Source organism: Cydia strobilella, chromosome 18, assembly GCF_947568885.1.
Source record: "Cydia strobilella chromosome 18, ilCydStro3.1, whole genome shotgun sequence".
In the NCBI taxonomy this organism is placed as follows: domain Eukaryota; kingdom Metazoa; phylum Arthropoda; class Insecta; order Lepidoptera; family Tortricidae; genus Cydia; species Cydia strobilella.
This window is the reverse complement of record NC_086058.1, coordinates 3,736,007-3,755,404: the sequence shown is the minus strand read 5'-3', so window position 1 is coordinate 3,755,404 and position 19,398 is coordinate 3,736,007. Positions and strand designations below refer to the sequence as shown.

Here is a 19,398-nt window from a genome sequence, read left to right as displayed (position 1 = left end):
TTCAGCCGAAACACCTTGACATACGAGATTATGTGAGCAACATCCGTGGAACCCGTATAACCCGTATTTTGGAATTGTACATATTACGGACATTTCAAATACTGCAGGCTTATTAATTTATTACTCTATGCTTATATTTGTATATTATTACGTTATTAATAACACATATTTATAATAAATTAAGTTAAAATAAATTAAATAATGTGATTAATATGAATTAGCTATATGAATCGTTTGTCTTTGTCTGTCATTTTGACTTATGTATTTGTAAGAAAAGGATAAAACATAATTTAACTAATTCAGGCTCGTAAAGTTTTACGAATAAGGGGGTATTAGTATTCATAGCTAAATCAGGCTTGTAATGCGACATAAAATGATTTCTGGTGGTTTCTTTTACGCTTGAGGCGTTTTTTCACCTATTTGGTGTATCTAATCACTATCTTATGTAGGGGAGAGAGGGGCAAGACGAGACGGGGTAGCGGCTTTATATGGCGACACGACTGACCAACCATCAGAATCCCCGCCATCATAGCAATCAGTTCGCACAGTGACCGGCTAGACAAATGGTGTCGTTAATTATTTATTTGCAAAAAAACTGTTTTTGCCATATTCCTTGTTATTTTTAGGGTTCCGTACCCAAAGGGTAAAAACGGGACCCTATAACTAAGACTCCGCTTTCTGTCTGTCTGTCTGTCTGTCCGTCTGTCACCAGGCTGTATCTCATCAACCGTGATAGCTAGACAGATGAAATTTTCACAGATGATGTATTTCTGTTGCCGTTATAACAAACTATAACTAATTGTTTATAACACCTGTATTCATTACCTGTAATGCACAATTGATGAATAAATGATTCTAAATAATTCTAAAAACATAATAAAATAAATATTTAAGTGGGGTTCCCATACAACAAACGTGACTTTTTTGCCGTTTTTTGCGTAATGGTATTATGGTACGGAACCTTACGTGCGCGAGTCCGACTGGCACTTGGCCGGTTTTTGTATTTATTTGGTTTGCGTTTGTTTCCTTATTATCACCAGCACATATATACTATTATTTATTCCTGTGGCCCAGAAATCACGCCAACAGCTAAGGACTTGTTTGGTTTCAAGTACGGTTTTTTTTTAACAAAAAACTTTCGCATTTCATTAGGCACATGGGGCAAGATGAGGTACATCTTGACGGTCGTAGTTTTAAAGTGATAAACTGATGAAGAATTGCGGATTTGAATTTATTTATTCTTCTCTTGTAGAACGGTGAAAAAGTATAAAAGAAAGTCAAATAGAGGAGTAAGAAAAAAGCGGTGGATGCTGTTATAAAGGGAAGATGGGGTACATGTTAGCTGTAAACACATTTTCTGTCCCTCAGGCGACTAAAGAAATAAAAGTAAAACAGTTCGTGAGAAGTTATCAGACGATGGACCCAATAGCCAAAAATTGAAGTTTTGTTTAGGCCCTAAATATAATATTTCTATGAATCATTCTTATCTTGTCCCGTAGGGGTTCCCCATCTTACCATACCTAGGGGCAAGATGGAGAGAAGGCACTTTCGGCCATTTTAATTTATTTTTAATTTAATTATCTAACAAGAGAGTTCCTAGTAAGTGTTGATTATGAAAGACTGATTACCAAAGATAAAATTAAAAATAACATAAACTTAAAAAGAATAGCATTTTCAGTTTTATTGGACTTGAAACATTAAGTATCCCGTCATGCCCACCTCTCCCGTACATTTCTTGACGTTGACGCAAAAATGACGTAGTTTAACATTCAGGGTGTTGTTTTATAATACTACAAATTGAGATAACTAATTTATTGACGACCGGTCTGGCCTACTTACTGCCTGCAAAGTCGACTGTCTTGGGTTCGAATTCCGATAAGGGCATATATTTGTGTGATGAACTTTTCACTTCCATAAACGGCTATACTCCAGATGTACACCTTAATCAGTAGCTTCTTGCTTTTACATGATAAACGGGATTTCAATAATTGTTTCTTGTGGTTGAAAGCTTTTTTTGCCATATATCAATCCTTGCAACGATGTCTGGTGTGCACCTGGAGTCCCTGGTAATTAAGCTACCTAAATATTTAAAACTTTCAACCTGCTGAATTGGGATGTTGTTGAGAACTATTGGAGGATGATTAGTTTTGCATTTTGAAGTTGTAAGGGTCTTAGTTTTCTTTATGTTTATCTTTAAGCCTAATTAGTTAAATACTGTGTCCATTGTTAACATTAGTAGTAGTAGTAGTAGTAGTAAAACTCTTTATTGTACAAAAACAAACATATAAAACAAGAGAAAAACGCATCATTTGTACAAAGGCGAACTTATCCCTTTCAGGGATCTCTTCCAGTTAACCTATGAGCAATTGAGGGAGAATTGGAGAACGTCGAGAGAGAATGTCTACATCAAAGCTGTACTAAACGGCATAAAAGAAAATATTTCGTTTCCTAAAAGACAGGTAAACCTATAACCTACAGTAGACATTAGATGTTCTAGTTGAGCTGAAGTTTCTGCAAACGCCGCGATGTCGTCTGCAAATCGTATAAAATGTATTTTCTCCCCATTTAATTTTACCCCTCCCTTGTCTATTTCAAATGTAAATTGGAAACGGGACTTAGTCGCGTATTTGTTTTAAGATTTACCTCCGACGTATCGAGTACGGCGTTGTCCCCGTGGTCTCGAAGAATAATGTGTAAAAATCGTGAAAGTGAGATATATACATATATGTATATGTTTTCTTCAATTGCATTTATGGTTTGTTGTTGGCAAATACTAGTTAATAAATTCGATGTCTATGACAACTAAAACTAAATAATTCTATTCACCCCTTTCTTTCTTTTCTTGTGTATATCGATCGACCCCGTTTTAAGGATGGTTATCGAGAAAATTGCTGGTTTTCTTTGATTTTCTCTGAATTAGGCGGGTAAAAATTGATTTCACAAGTGCACAATTGAAAAACTAACAAGGGACTCAAATAAAAAACCGGCCAAGTGCGAGTCGGACTCGCGCACGAAGGGTCCCGTACCATTACGGAAAAAAACAGCAAAAAAATCACTTTTGTTGTATGGGAGCCCCATTTAAATATTTATATTATTCTGTTTTTAATATACAACAGGCAACAGAAATACATCATCTGTGAAAATTTCAACTGTCTAGCTATCACGGTTCATGAGAGATACAGCCTGGTGACAGACGGACAAACGGACAGACGGACGGACAGACGGACAAACGGACAGACGGACAGCGGAGTCTTAGTAATAGGGTCCCGTTTTTACCCTTTGGGTATGGAACCCTAAAAATGATGTAAAATGTTCATATTTGGATTATTGGTAAAAAACGTCCTTGACGTTGAAAATCCTGTCTTTTCACACCCGTTTACAATAAGTATGTAATAATAATAATTTTGTTCATTTTGGTAAATAAAGAATATTGTAATTTGAAATTATTTTATTATTTATATATAAGGTGCTAACAAATTAGCTACAGAAATTTTACGAGATGGTACTTTACACTAAAACAATTAACTTTTAATAGAAATTAATAAAATTTCACATAATTTGTATTTTATTTACCGAACAAAATAAATATACTATAATTCTATCTAAAAAAGAATCATCATGTATTTAACTGCTTGTGTGTCTTAAATGTCATTGTCAACGTGTCATTTGATTTATCAACGTGAAGTGGCCAGTTAAGTTTTATAATTAAAAGAGGTTTTAGAATCTGTTCAATGAGGTATCATTTAATTATCTCATTAACAGAGTTTTTTTACAAAGCAAATTTGTTTTCCAATTTTCTCAAAATAACATCATAAAACCTATAATGTTTCATACTTACATATACTTCAGGAGCCGAGTACTATCAACTGTAAAGATATCGGTAGCTAATTTGTTAGCACCTTTATAAGGCAAACAAAGAAGTACAAAGCCGTAAGCAGGTATTAAATTAATGCCCAAATTATATTGTGTATATTAATAAATTTGAAATATATGTTATTAATGGCATAAAAATATACAAATATAAGCATTAGGTAATAAATCATAAACCTGCAATAATTAAAATGTCTGTAATCTGTACAATTCCAAAATACGGGTTCCACGGATGTTGCTCACATAATCTCGTATGTCAAGGTGTTTCGGCTGAAAGCGCCCTGGCAGACTTATATATTCCTGAAGAGAAGGTTCATATCTACCGACTGGAATTGGTTTCATGCTGGTATCAGATGGGTTAATTTAGGGGTCCCGATGGTCACCTTTGAGAGCGTATGCCAAGCACTTCCGGCAGGAATCATACTGGCAGATTTCGCTTTTCTGTATCTACCAGTAAATTTCTAACTGATGCCATAGCTTTTATTGCAGTATCAGATGGGTTAAATGACCCCCCCTTTTTCGCACCGGAAGTGGCTATTTTTTTTGTACTTTCGGCTAGTTCCGCCGTGGCAGACTATCAAATTCGGACTTAGCATCAGTTTTATGGGAAACCATTGTGCATCTCATCGCGGTATCACGTTGGTTCGAAACTTTACTGCCGGCTCTTCTACCAATAGGTACACTTGTTTAAATACGAATTTGAAGCAAGCGAGTGGGTACTTTCTGTACTTACGAGTATATATACTGAATAAACATCTGTTTCAATAAATGGATACATCGAAGGAGAATCGAGAGTACTTTTTCGTATAGGGGAAGGCAGGGTAATTACGAACACCTAAGGGAGTTTTGGAATAAATCAAAAGATATTATTTGTAGGTTAACTGTAATAGCTTCTTCTGAAAGCTAATTTATTTTACTTTAAACTACTACAATCAACAGTATTAATTTCTTTTTATTTAATTAACTTTTATAACAAAAACAAAACCTCTTAGTGTTCGTGTTTACCCGACACTAGTCGGAGAATCACAAATACCTAATGGGACAGTTAAGATCGTTCACAATTGACCCAGACTAGCCTAAAAATGAAATCATAAACGATAGATTAGTCAGAATTAAAGTTAAATTAAAAAAAAAGTACAGTATACTGCCCGGCAATAACCACAACGTTAGCGAAGTGAAGAAGATTGTTCGTCTTTACACTTTTTATGTGTCCATTTTAAACAAACGTAAAATGACGAAATTCCTTGTTTAAATGGAGAATTAAAGTCAAATAGAGAATTATGTACCTACTTTTAATTTTACTTAACAAGTTAAAGAGCCGATTTTTGTTCTACATACATATATAATTTTAGTTTGTGTTTGGCCCCGCCGTGTGTAATTCACGTAATTGAATTCTCAACTACTAATTATTTATGCAAATAAATGTCGTTATTATATCGTATTAGATTTAGATTCATTTATTTCTCATAAGTATTACATGTTTTTATTACAATCGAAACATGTTTTTTTTATTATTACTTTATAAGTTACAATGTGTTTAATTGGCATCATTTTTAAGATGGTGATGAGTGAAATCATGGTACGTCTCTCTAACATAGTGAAACAGCTGCGTTCGCGATTACCCAGCGTTCGTGATTTCCCGGCCTTCCCCTACGGTCTGCAGCCTCATTTGAGTGTAAATGGGATTTCAATGTCATTTGAAAATGGGAATTTGAATACGATTGCGGTTGGCGTTCGTGTGATCGACTAGTTCTAGTTCATAGATAAAAAAAACGATTTAGTCAATTATATACTCGTATTTAGTGTCACGATATGTATTACATTACATATATTATTTTAACGATTTAATCGTTAATAAATAACAAAATTATAGGTAATAGAGCCTTTGTAGATCGAATAATTGGCTGACACGTAGTGTACTTACTTAGTTTCGGAATATTACCTATTTAAAACTATGTGGCTTACTAGTAAAAACATATCCAATTTAGACGCATTAAATGCATTAAGTTGAAAAAAACTTGCCACCAATTTGCACAAAACCTGTGCCAAAAACATCTAACAAAAACTGCACGAGGTGTAATTTTGCAAACTGTTCCTACTTATTGTACTTACTTATTATGTGTTTAGGTGGATTTGATACTTACCTATATCTCCGTTAATCAAAGTGTTTCTAAATTGCGAAATTTACTGAAATTTGCAAATTACCGTCTAAATTTAGTGAAATTGACAATTATCTACTATCGGACAATTATGCTAATGCTAATAGTAAGGATGAAATTTTATGAAAGTGATATTTAAATAAATTTCTTCCTCTCCTTTTGGTATATTATTATGAGAATTCTACTAGAATGTCGCTTACCTAGCAATACTCTATTAATATTTACTTCTAAATATACTAGATAGCGGGCTTTTAGTGTGACTTTAAGAAGTCTCAAAAGAATAGTGGCACTCTGATGCAATGCTTTTCTTTTCTCTCTCTACTCTCTTAGCCATTTTCAATCTTAAAGATGTAGGCCTCCTTAATCTTTTGCCATTTTGTTCTGTTTTGCGCTCATTTCGATCCAGCTGTTCTTTTAATAACATCATAACCAACGCATTTTTGCTTTCCTGTTGGATTGGGCGTGAATCTCCCCAAAGTCTCCACTTTACCAGCTGCTTGCACCATGAGCCGTCTTTACGCTTAACTTTAACACCTTAAATACCTTGAGAACCCGTCAGTACGAAAGCTATAAACATCGCAATTTGCAAAGACTCCGTAACCGTATAGCTTTTTTGTAATCATACCATCCTGTCAGCGATTCAACGGTACTTACGATACATTATCAACCAATAAACACCACTATTACCACGTAATAAAGTTCTTCATCGTCACACATGAGCAACGGGCCCGACACAGCTCGCTTGCATTTCCTATGCTATTAATTCTACAATAGCAGGTTTATGACAATTTTCCAATAATTGGCGCTTATATGAAGCCGTGATTAATTAATACTTCTAGTTATACTGTATAGATACTGTCTCGCATGATATATTTAAGATACCTACGTATAAGTATGTTTCTAATGCTATACCTACTTAACTGATTACTTAATTTTAGTGTACCTATTTAGTTTAAGATTATTTTAGAGCGCACCGCCAACAAACTGTTTCACAGTTTGGCGAACATTAGATTAAGGTACTGTTATAATTCTTGTTAAATTTTCAATAAAAATAAAAAAGAATAATTCCAGCTTAGTGAGATCAAAGATAGATATAACTCCGTAATAGATGGATACAGTCTAAGGAAAAAACGTGCCTCGAAAATCACGAAAATTTTATTCTCGATCAGATGGCGCCACTAGTTTTGGCCTACACTCGTATAGAGGGCGTTGACTGTTGAGTTTGTTATTTATAATTTTAACGCATACCAGTGAAAGAACATGGGTCAAAATCATATAAAAATAATTAATGCAAATAAAAAAATCATTTATCCATATTTAAATACATTTTATCGTATTTTTATAAATATTTATTTTTAGTTTTAAAGTGTGTCGACAGATGGCAGTGAATTTACTGGGGTTACAAAATTTACTATGACAGTACCGCTCTAGTATAAGTTACTCTATGGTGAGATGTATATACATAGTAGGTTAGTTAATTCTTGAGTACCGTTTATTTAAGGTCGTTTATCGCCGTTGAAATTTAACTAGCGAAAAGGAATTTGCTAAACAGATTTAAGAAATTAGTTCATTAATACCTATGTGTTAATGAACTAATGCATTTATAATTATGAACTAATGAATAATTAGGATATATAGGTAGTTAGATCCTTTGCCAAAATTCTTATTAGGTATAATTTGGTATATTACGTACCAACGAGTATGAACATACGTATCGAAATTTAATGTTTATACATTCCTCTACCCATAGTAGTAACCTGACGGCCTTGGCTCAAGTAGTTTTACGATTTTGGTTGTTATCAGACATCTTCTGCTGCGCCAAAACGAATCACTACCGCCAAACTTTTAAACAGTAAATATAAGCTCGACATACCTTGCAAGTCTTGCAACATATCGCATGGTATTTTCGATACATTATATCGACTAAGTAGGTGCAATTAATTCAATCGGTCGATCGAATCGATCAAACGCCGCAATGTATCGAATATCACATGCGATTTGTTGCAAGGCGACGCTCCTTTTGTTTTTGTGAGATGCACTTTATAATCCTTTGTGTGAAAATATACTCTGGCAAGCCAACTATGTTAGGAGAAAATTCAAAATTTGTATGGGGGGTCAGTCCTTCGCGCCTAAGCGCAAAATGTAGATTTTTCAAATTTACTGCTTTTTTCTATTGACAATACTGGCTTGCCGAATTATATTTGATGTTATTATTATATTGGTTTAAGGCCCCATTCGCACGAGAGCTTAAAAAGCGTTGCGTTTGCGACGCACCCATAAGTAAGAGCGAGAAAGCAATATCTCTTTCTCGCTTTTACTTATAGGTGCGTCATACACGCAACGCTTTTTAAGCTCTCGTGCGAATGGGGCCTTATTGAAAAGAGCCTAATACTACGTAAGGAAAGCTACATGAAAATGTACAATTCCATTCACCTTCCTCATCATGGTAAAGTGAGAGTGGTCTGAATGGGTACTAAAATTGTTTATCTACTTCTTACTTATGTTTAAGTTGTTTCCTAGTTTTATCTATAAACTTACAATGAAATCTCTTCCTGACTTTTATTACTTACAATAAGTATGACTATGCAACAGGTAGATAACTAAATAAACTTATTAGGTATATAGGTATATATGACTGTGAAGCCTACTTGGAATTTATTTACGCAGCTTAAGAAACCCGATCAACTTTCCACAAATAATTAAACTCAAACACGCAATAGATTCTGTCATCTGATATTAGGTAGATTAGCAAAGAAAAGATTGATATCCAAGAATTCGAGATCTATTAGAAAACCTTACTGTACCCTGGAATTTAATGATGAATGTAAACCTATAAATAAACTAAGTAGTTTCAAAATTCGAAACGAAATGAGATTTGAAATTGGAATCGGTATGAACGATGTTTTTTTCTAGTGCTTAAAGGCGTTGATGCTGCGCATTCAGCCGGCGTCCGTTGACTCGATATGGAGAAAGTTGTTAATTAAAGAACGAACCGTGATTGCCTCGATTGTGTAACAGAACGCAACAGATCAACCATGTGGCTGCACAGGGAAATACCTTCGTCATGGAAAGTTGCACATAATATTTCGTGTTGGGTGCCCGTTTAAAAAAAACAATGGTGGCATTGGTTGCGAATTGATTTTAATGGACAACGAGCATGAAAGTTGTGACCGTCTTTTAAGGCGGTTCCCTGAGCCAGAAGGCGAAAAATCTCCTTATATGATCATATTTTTCTAAGAGACGTTGATATTCTTAGACGTGGAAAAAATATATGTAGTTGTTGATTATATTATCTTTAATTTATAAGCTTCCGATACACGAATTTATGACACTTCGCTCGATACAATTAATTCCCAAAGTAACCTCTAACCAGGACTTTCAATCCAACTTTACTCGGTTATTTATTATGTAACACTATAAACAAAAAAAAGAAAAAACAATCTTAAGGCCGTTCCATCGGTTTGCCGCTGTCTCTGTCACATTTCGCAAGAAAGAACGGGAAAGATCATCTATAAACGTTACCCTACAATATCTAAATTTGAAAACTATGAAATTACTATTTAAATTAAGATTGTTTTTTCTTCTTTTTTTTGTTTATAGTATCACATAATAGATAACCGAGTAAAGCTGGATTAAAAGTCCGAGTTAGATGTTACTTTGGGAATGAGGGCTATCGTTTTTTTGCTCACCAGTTGGCGCCTCTGTTGATGGTGGTCCAAAAGACTAAAGAACAGCTGTCAGTCATTGAAGTGACAAGTGACATTTGACATTTCGAACTATTGAAAAGACCACCTGGACTTCCGGTTCGAGCGCCATCTTGATAGTTAGCATCGTGATTAATTACTTTGTTTTTTGCTTATTAATATTGTTTAAAGTGTAATATCGATAGCTTATTATACAGTAAACTAATGTGGTAGTGTGCAGTGAATGGAGAATTAATTTTGAAGCGCGTTTAACCACCATCTTGGAGTCAACGGCCGGTAGTCCACGTGCTTCTTGTAAAGTCTAGCTATCGATTTACAAGAGCTAACAAATCACCGTACACTGTCTTGTACAACCGTACAATTTTTGTCGTTTGTAAACCTCTCAATACCTTGATACTGGCGAAATAGTCCCACTGGGCTGAAGCCATAATTTTAAAAGAAGAAGAAGAAGAAAGACCACCATCTACACTAGCGCCCCTAGCGGTGAATTCATACGCGTTAGCCCTCATTAATTGTATGGAGCGAAGTGTCATATTTCGTGTATCGGAAGCTAAGATGTTAAGATCATTTAAAGATAATATAGTCAAGAACTACTTATATTTTGTGATATCGGGATGCTCGAATTGGGTTTATTTGTATCCGGTAATTAATTAATACCAATACTAAGACTATTATTTATTGTAATAAATGATAAGAGCACATCTTACTAGTTCAATATCTTTAACCCAAGAGCCCTGGAGGGGCGGAGCAGGTATCTTTTGGTACGTCTTGTATCCACGACGTTTGACCACTTGCAATTTTACTTTGAAATTCTTCAAGCGACATTATCGATTGTTCCTTGTTGTCGATCTTCAGTTGTATGCAGTAGCAAATAAGATGGCGGCTGCCATGTCTGTTTTACCGACAGAGTTATGACATATGCCGTATAGTGGCGTTTGACGTTTGCGTTTTGATATTGCTTGAATATATGCTCTGCTTTACCGACTGATTGTGATTTCCTTCAAGTTTACTGTCAATCAATTGCTCTGTGGTGACGTTTTGGGGATTGAAATTATGTTGATAACCTCTAATTGCAAGATGTTAAAATACATACAGTTTAACGTCGATTCGTAACCTTCTCGTCGCCAGTGTGATGTCGGGATGCTCGAATGGGTTTATTTGTATCCGGTAATTAATTAATACCAATACTAAGTCTGTTTAACTATTATTTATTGTAATAAATGATAAGAGCACATCTTACTAGTTCAATGTCTTTAACCCAAGAGAGGGAGGGGCGGAGCAGACAGCGTTTAGTTATCACACACGTCTACGAATATCAACGCCTCTTAGAAAAACATGATCATATAAGGAGATTTTTCGCCTTCTAGCTCAGGGAACCGCCATCTACTTAAATAGTGTAATTTACTCGGTTTGTTCCGTTTGCACAATTGCAAATACCCATAAATATCAATCTAGAGTGAAGCCCGCGACCGTAGTCTGTTAGGAGAGTTATTAACGATGTTACCGATATAGCAAATATAATCATAACGTCCCCAGCCTGATATCGGCCACATCTCAAAATTTATAATTATTGGAAACTTAACTTTATTATTTTTAATTAAGATTAAATCTCCAATGATCATAAATTTTGCGATGTGGCCGTATAGGCAGGGACGATTAGGTATACTACGTAGACTAAAATGACGTTTCATGTCTAAGACATGACATTTCTTAGTACCACATGAAATGTGATTTTAGTCTACGGGATAAAAAAACAGAATAATATAGTTTAAACTGTCATACCTTCTGTTATAAAGTGATTGATAGAGACATTGTGGCCGATTTGATAGATTAATCGAGCGAGCTAGTACTAGCCATCGTAGACTGGCGAGTCGTGTCACAAAAAATGCGGTAATTTCAAAAACATCTTAATGTCGCAAAAAATAGTATGAAATAAAATGACAGGTCGAAATTGACAATTGAAAATTGTTGCCATATAAGTTCTTAAAGAATTTATAAAATATATTGTGAGGAATGTGAGGTGACTTTTTGTCTAAGTTCTAGACAGCTTTTTGCAACAGCGATAAATACAATCAGAAAATTACGGGTCACTCCTGGATCGTGTTAATTAGGTACCGGGATAAGTGTTGTATTCGAAGATAGATTTTTTCATTTATTTGGCTAAAGTGTTTTAGAAACGGACTTACGGATAAATTAATTTGATTAGCCATGCTAACGGCAAATAAATCTAATTAACTTTGATTTATACGAATCATTATAATCGACCGTTGTAAATGTCTTGGTGTTGACCAAGACTGTTCGTGCAAAAAAATTAGGTCTCAACGTAACAGAAAGCAATTTAGCAGATTGCGGTCTTGAGATTTGACAAGGCATTTCAGACAATATGTGATGTAGTAACATAGTCAGTGAAAAAGTAAGCGATCCCACACTTACGATATGATAACATTTATCTCAAAATAAATCATGTTATATTAATTAGAATATGTAAATATCTAAATTGTAATTAAAGATATGAATGATAGAGGCAACATGTACTGATGATGAACTATATGATCAATGTTGATACTAGTTAGTACAGCTTTCATTTCATACACTATTCAATACAACACTCCTGGTTCATGCATCAAAAGAGCTGGTTCATGCTCGTCATGAGGCCCGAGGCCGCGGACCGATCACCCAGTGGCGTAACTACAGGGGGGCAGAGAGGGCAAGTGCCCCGGGCGCCATCCAAGGGGGGGGGGGGGGGGCGCCAAAATAGGCAAAAGGCAGCAGCAGGGAAATTTTTGTCAGTCGTCAGGGGGCGCAAATTTGGTGACTGCCCCGGGCGCCATATCCTCTAGCTACGCCCCTGCCGATCACCGAACCTCTCGGCTCAATAGCGTTCAACTACTCATCCTCCTATGAGTAGTAGGATTTCATTATGAGGCCCGAGGCAGCGGACCGAACCTTTCGACTCAATTGGCTATCACGGCATTATTAACTAGTACAGTTTTAATTGTTCGCCATTATGCCTGCGGCTGGCCTGCTCGGATAATAGAACTCATACGCGTGTGTCTTGTAAGCAACTTTGTTATGTATGCTTATGTTGTTGCTTCTTATTATGGAAGTGCGCATTTTAGTTGATGGTAATAGTGAGACTGGTTGACTTGGGTGTTTGAAGGTATGGCAAAGTAAGATGGCTTTGTATTGTGCTCGCGGTAAAGTAAAAAAAATGTTACGTGAAACCTAGTCCCAAACTTAAAACAACTACATCCTGAATCGTCTGACTCAATTGGTAGGGTGGAAAATAGCCTACTTGCTGCATTGTCCGGTAAAAACCTCCAGTAAATACTATTGGGTCCCTGTTCCTCGGGCATACACATTAGATAAACCAGGCCACATTCGCATACATCGGTAATTATGCGTTAATAACGCCGATTTGCCGGCAGATGGAGTTTCTTGCGAGGAATGCCATTGGGAAAAAATGTGCGAGCACCGTGGCGACTCGAAAGCGTAAAATGCTGTGCTATGATGTATACAGTACACACGGTTTTTATCAGTGGCGAGTGACCTGATGACCGAAATTGATGCTACCATGGAATACCTACCTTAAAACCACCCAACCATAGTCTAGGGGCCCGTTTATCAAAAGCTTGTAGCCCCAGTCCTACAACTATGGCCTACAAGTTTAACACCTAATTTTAGTACCAAGTCCAATCTCGTTTATTAATGTTGCCCGAGTTTTTTTTTTATACCACGTCGGTGGCAATCAAGCATACGGCCCGTCTGATGGTAAGCAGTTACCGTAGCCTATGGACGCCTGCAACACCGGAGGTATTACACGCGCGTTGCCGACCCTTTAAAAACCTGTACACTCCTTTTTTGAAGAACCCCATACTGTAGCCCCTCGGGAAAACCTCGAGTTTTTCTTCCTTTATCAAAACATTTTGTCTCAGAACTGGGACATTGAATAATTATTAACGAGACTGGACTAAAGTTGATACGGTACTTACATGTAATTATTTCGTACAGAAACCTACCGTGCTTTTATAAGTGTCTTTTAGTCACTAAAAAGGCCTAGTTCAGTTACTCCACTTTAGTAAAAAATTGTTACAAAAGGATGTTTGGGTTAATTAATTATCCAATCTAGAGTTAGACCAAGATAAATCTGCAACGATTTTGATAGCACAAGTACAAGTGTTATTTCATACGTCATAATTTCATAGAAGTTTGACGTTTGTTAAGGCGGTTCCCTGAGCCAGAAGGCGAAAAATCTCCTTATATGATCATGTTTTTCTAAGAGGCGTTGATATTCGTAGACGTGGAAAAAATATATGTAGTTCTTGACTATATTATCTTTAACAACATAGCTTCCGATACACGATACACTTCGCTCGATACAATTAATTCCCAAAGTAACCTCTAACTCGTACTTTTAATCCTACTTTACTCGGTTATTTATTATGTGATACTATAAACAAAAAAAGAAGAATAAACAATCTTAACGTAAATAGTAATTTCATAGCTTTAGAATTTCGATATTGTAAGGTAACGTTTTTAAAATAAATAAAAACCGACAAAATTCGATCAAAATTGACACTTGGCGCGTATGTTCTTTCCCGTTCTTTCTTGCGAAATGTGACAAAGACAGCGGTGCACTTGCACTGCTAGTGCTATCAAAATCGTTGCACTTTTTTGCTCTAACTGTGCTGACAACTTACAGTCAAGCAAACATACGACAATAATGCAATAAGTGTAAAATTGATTTATTTAATAAACTGTAAAAGAGAGGTATGGGCACTGTGAATGTCATCTCGCTTTGTGTGGTAGGGTACAGCACAGCGGATGTTATTCCAAATCTAGAGCAGACCTCAACTGGGGAAGTATATACCTCCACCTTACAGAAAACCGCAGCCAAATAACACTAGTTCAGGGATAAGTTCGCCTTTATACAAATGATGCGTTTTTCTCTTGTTTTATGTTTCTTTTTTGTACAATAAAGAGTTTTACTACTACTACTACTATAGACCCTACTCATAGTGTTGTGTTCCTGGCAGTGAGTAAGGTTGCCAGAGCTCAACGAGGGTGCGGAGTGCGGAGATGTCGGCATCGCGCATGTAGCTCCTCTGGAGTTGCAGGCGTACATAGGCTACGGAGACTGCTTAACAGGCGGACTGTATGCTTGTTTGCCACCGACGTAGTATTAAATAAACTGTTAATCCCAATATTTGACTTACCAACGATTAACGAGTGAGTACTAACGATAACTGCAGTCTCTCCCCCTTTTGATCCATCAAATCATATCCGGTACACTTCCTAACAGCCGTAGCACAATAATATGAATTATACCTAAAATGCACCAAATTCACACAATAAAGACCAACTCTAATTATGAAAACAGCAACAAATGGCTGACCTTGTTTCTCATAAACAGTTAATAATTAAAAGTACCATTCTTTTGTTAAACTTGAACTTTGAGAGTCAGCATAAGGCCATGATTTCCGCAACATACCCACCGCAACCCATTCACCAGTATAATTTGATCTCAGGGTACACATAGTTATTACGGATAATGCGGCCAAAGTTATGCTGGTTTATAAGCCATTGGAATACCAGCCCAGACGCAGGTCACCGAACACGATTACCAATGTAAATCAGGTTTTTATCGCACAATAGATCATGAGTGCACAGGTGATTAGATTATTATAATAATTTGAGGTGCTCGCCTTTCAGTTTTACTATTATAGGATAAGGGGCTACCTGAGGTTTTCATCGATTTTTGACAAGTTTTGAATCGTATCTCCTACTTTTGCACTACATATAGAATTATAAGACAAGCGGCTATCGGTTCTTCAATCTTTTATCTCCAATTTAGTCTACCGGATTGTGACAAAAATTAATACTTTTTTATTTATGATTGTTTTAAACATTGTCTAAAAAAACACTTTTTTCGTATCTCGATTGCTGTGAAAGATTACTTACTTATACGAAATCTACATATTTGAGTTCGTCTTAGACGTCTCTAAAAATTTGTCTAAGGTTTTAATTTTAAACTAATTAACACAACTAATGGACACGCATTTTAACGCCTTGAAGAAGAGGAGGAGGTGGGAGACTGTTTATTGTTTAGATACTTATTTGCGAACCTTCGCCGTTTCGAATTATCTGATTGTACAACTAATACATTTTCAATCTAATTTTGATACGTTTTTTGCGTAACATTAGTTTTAATGAAATGCACTTAATGATGTTCGTTATAATTATCTGAGTATCATTGCAAACTGACATTAATGTGCAAAAACAACGTATGTAATTTACAATGTAAGGGGTGGCCTAGTGGTAAGAACGTGCGACGTGCGACTTGCAATCCGGAGATCGCGGGTTCAAACCCCGGCGCGTACTAGTGAGTTTTTCGGAACTTATACTGTACGAAATTTCATTTGATATTTACCAGTCGCTTTTCGGTGAAGGAAAACATCGTGAGTTGTGAGGAAACCGGACTAATCCCAATAAGGTCTAGTTGACCCTCTGAGTTGGAAAGTCATATTGCAGTCGCTTTATTTTTTTTCGTAAAAACTAGTGCCTATGCCAATTCTTAAGATTTGTTGCCAAGCGGACCCCAGGCTCATTTGCCCTGATACAAACATAATGAAGAAGGCGTGGTTTTGATAATAAAGTAGTTATTAAATTAAATTAGTAATACATTAAAGTTTAATATCAGTTCTTTTATTTTCGACGATACCCGTTTTAAATCAGAAAATTATCACAACCACACGTTAAGTTGACATTCGGTTGATAAGATACGAAATGTACCTAATTATTATGATTAAATAGAGAACGTATAGTAATTTACATAATTATGAAATCATCGTCAACATTTTGCATCACTCACCTCATCACCACACAAGTTCACAACTGGCCCTTTCAAAAAATTGGAAATAAAGATAATCATCGCTTAATTTTAAATGTTATCGATTAGCTGTAACAACTTGCAAAATCTCTTAACAAATTACAAAAAAGCATGACACAACGAAGAACAGGTTTGAATTGAAGTTTAGTAAAAAAATGCTTAATATAAAGAACCCATTGTTCGAGACGCCGTTTAAAATTAATGTCACTTTGATAGCCTCTCATTGTCTCAGCACACACAATTTACATTCTAAATATGCCGAATTTACTTTCCCTAAACGGTACATTTAGAGCAGCGGATAAACTTAGTCCTATAACTTTTCTAGTGTCTTTCGGAGCAACAATACCGTCGTCCCATAACCTAGCTGTGCTGTAGTATGGTCGGCCTTCCCTTTCGAACTTTTCTTCCAATGGTGCTCTTACTTTCCTGTCATCCTCTGCAGTCCACTTCCTACCTTCTCGCTCGGCTTTGGCTTTAGAAACTAGCGACAGAACGGTCGCGGCTTGAGGTCCACCCATCACTGAAATCCTAGAGTTTGGCCACATGTAAAGGAAGCTTGGGGAATACGCTCGTCCGCACATACCATAGTTGCCTGCGCCGAAGCTACCACCGACAAGAACAGTGATCTTAGGGCCTTTGAAGCAGCTGACAGCGGTCACCATTTTAGCACCATTCTTTGCAATGCCACCCGCTTCAGCCTCGCGACCGACGTTGAAACCGTTGATATTCTGCAGGAACAACAAAGGTATCTTCCTCGCTGCACACAGCTGTATAAAGTGGGCACCCTTTAACGCAGACTCAGACAACAACACTCCATTATTTCCTATCACACCAACAGGATGCCCGTAAATAAATGCGAACCCACACACTAAAGTATCACCATACAACTCCTTGAATTCATGGAATCTACTGCCATCGACGATTCTCGCTATTACTTCTCGGACATCGTAAGGTCTTTGTAAATTCGCGTTTACAATACCGTGCAGATCCTCAATGTCAAACTTTGGCTCTTCTACCTGAGGGGTTTGCACTCGTACCATACGGTCAGCATTACTATTTAAGTTAGCAACCACGTTTCTAGCTAACAACAGAGCATGCTCGTCGTTTTGAGCATAATGATCTGTCACACCGGATTGCCGACAATGAAGATCAGCGCCTCCTAATTCTTCTGCAGTAACTTCTTCCCCCGTAGCTGCTTTTACTAAAGGTGGACCGGCCAAGAAAATTGTACCCTGATTTTTAACAATAATGCTCTCATCTGACATGCTAGGAATGTATGCGCCGCCGGCCGTGCACGAGCCCATAACGACAGCTATCTGTGGTATGCCCTCGGCAGACATATTGGCCTGATTAAAGAATATCCGTCCGAAGTGCTCCCTGTCAGGGAAAACTTCGGCCTGATCCGGTAAGTGAGCGCCTCCGGAGTCGACGAGGTAAATGCACGGAAGCCGGCACTCTTGCGCAATCGCCTGCGCGCGCAAATGTTTCTTGATCGTCATCGGGAAATATGTGCCTCCTTTAACAGTGGAGTCGTTCGCGACTATCACGCATTCTTGGCCGTGAACCTTGCCGATCGCTGTAACGATGCCAGCCCCGGGGACCTGATTCTTGTACATGTCGGTGGCCGCTAGCGTGCTCAACTCGAGTACGTCGCTGCCCTCGTCGACGAGCCGGTTTATTCTGTCTCGCACGAGCAGCTTGCCCCGGTCGGTGTGCCTCTTCACGGCGTCCTCCGACCCGCCGCGTATAACGTCACTTGTTTTTTGTCGAAGCTCAGCAACTAGCTCGTCCATTCTCGCCTTATTTTCTAAGTACGTAGGGTCGCTTCTGTTCGGCTCGCTGCCTATAATCATGGCTTGGCTGTAGTGGCGGCATTGTACGCTCAAACGCTGAGCTCCTCTCAGTATTCTTAACATTTTGTTAATATAATACAGCGACACGTCCGGCCGGCGACTGGTTGCCGCGCTACTGATGATAACACCGTTATCTGCGCGATTAAGTCGTACGTACAAAAACAAACTTATTCGTCGCCGGCTTGATAAAAACTATTAATATGGAATGATAATGTAGTGCCATTGTCACGATAGTATTGACGTAATTATTTACATATGGTTATGAGCGGCATTTCCATTAAGGCGACGCATTGCATAGCTGAATAACTGACACTAAAATATTTAGTAGATAATACACGGCTGTTAAGTTTGTATTTTGAATGGTTATTGAATCGCTGTGAGTTGTGACACGACCTACATAAATTGCCAATGAGACTTATTCAAGTGTTACTCGCCGCATAGCAAGTTGCCGATTGAGAAACTCGCCTTGGGCCGGATAGTTACGAGTGTTATGATTTATTTAATACAACTAGTATCCACCACGTCGTTATAAAATAAGAGGATAGTAGACGAGTGCTCCTTCATATAAACTAAGTCCATATTTTCCTCTCAGCTCAGGATACATAAATATTATGGAAAATATTTTTACACAATTTAATGTTGGTCTACTTATATTAACCATAACTATGCCTCTTCGTCTTTTTTCGATTATAGCGCATATCAATTATTATGCCTTACATATACATACTTATAACTAAGATTATCTTTACTCCGTGTCCGGCTGGCGAAAAGAACTCCATATCAGTGCGACTTAGACACATTTAAAAAGATTTAACCTCGAAACACCGTAAACCTAGTCGTAGCGCGAAACCAGCATAACTAAAGGCTTCTACAGGGGTTGCAAAAAATGGCATGCGATAATTACTGGCTAAGAAGGAACAACG

The 19,398-nt window shown here is 37.1% G+C and overlaps 3 protein-coding genes across 3 annotated transcripts in view; 2 read left to right on the top strand and 1 right to left on the bottom strand.

Annotated features, from left to right (window-relative positions):
* Positions 1-19,398, top strand: part of LOC134749434 (putative phosphatidate phosphatase) — a 136,881-nt gene that overhangs the window by 69,432 nt on the left and 48,051 nt on the right. The gene's annotated exons all lie outside the window — the stretch shown is intronic.
* The window catches only part of LOC134749367 (hillarin), an 80,209-nt gene that overhangs the window by 48,873 nt on the left and 11,938 nt on the right, over positions 1-19,398 (top strand). The window lies entirely within an intron of this gene.
* LOC134749711 (probable methylcrotonoyl-CoA carboxylase beta chain, mitochondrial) lies at positions 16,417-18,609 on the bottom strand. The gene has a single exon (XM_063684729.1). It carries the CDS (start codon positions 18,536-18,538, stop codon positions 16,865-16,867), a length of 1,674 nt encoding a protein of 557 aa, XP_063540799.1. The 5' UTR covers positions 18,539-18,609; the 3' UTR covers positions 16,417-16,864.

Excerpts from the sequence above, each read along its gene's own strand:
- LOC134749711 (XM_063684729.1), bottom strand. The coding sequence starts at position 18,538 with ATGTTAAGAATACTGAGAGGAGCTCAGCGTTTGAGCGTACAATGCCGC.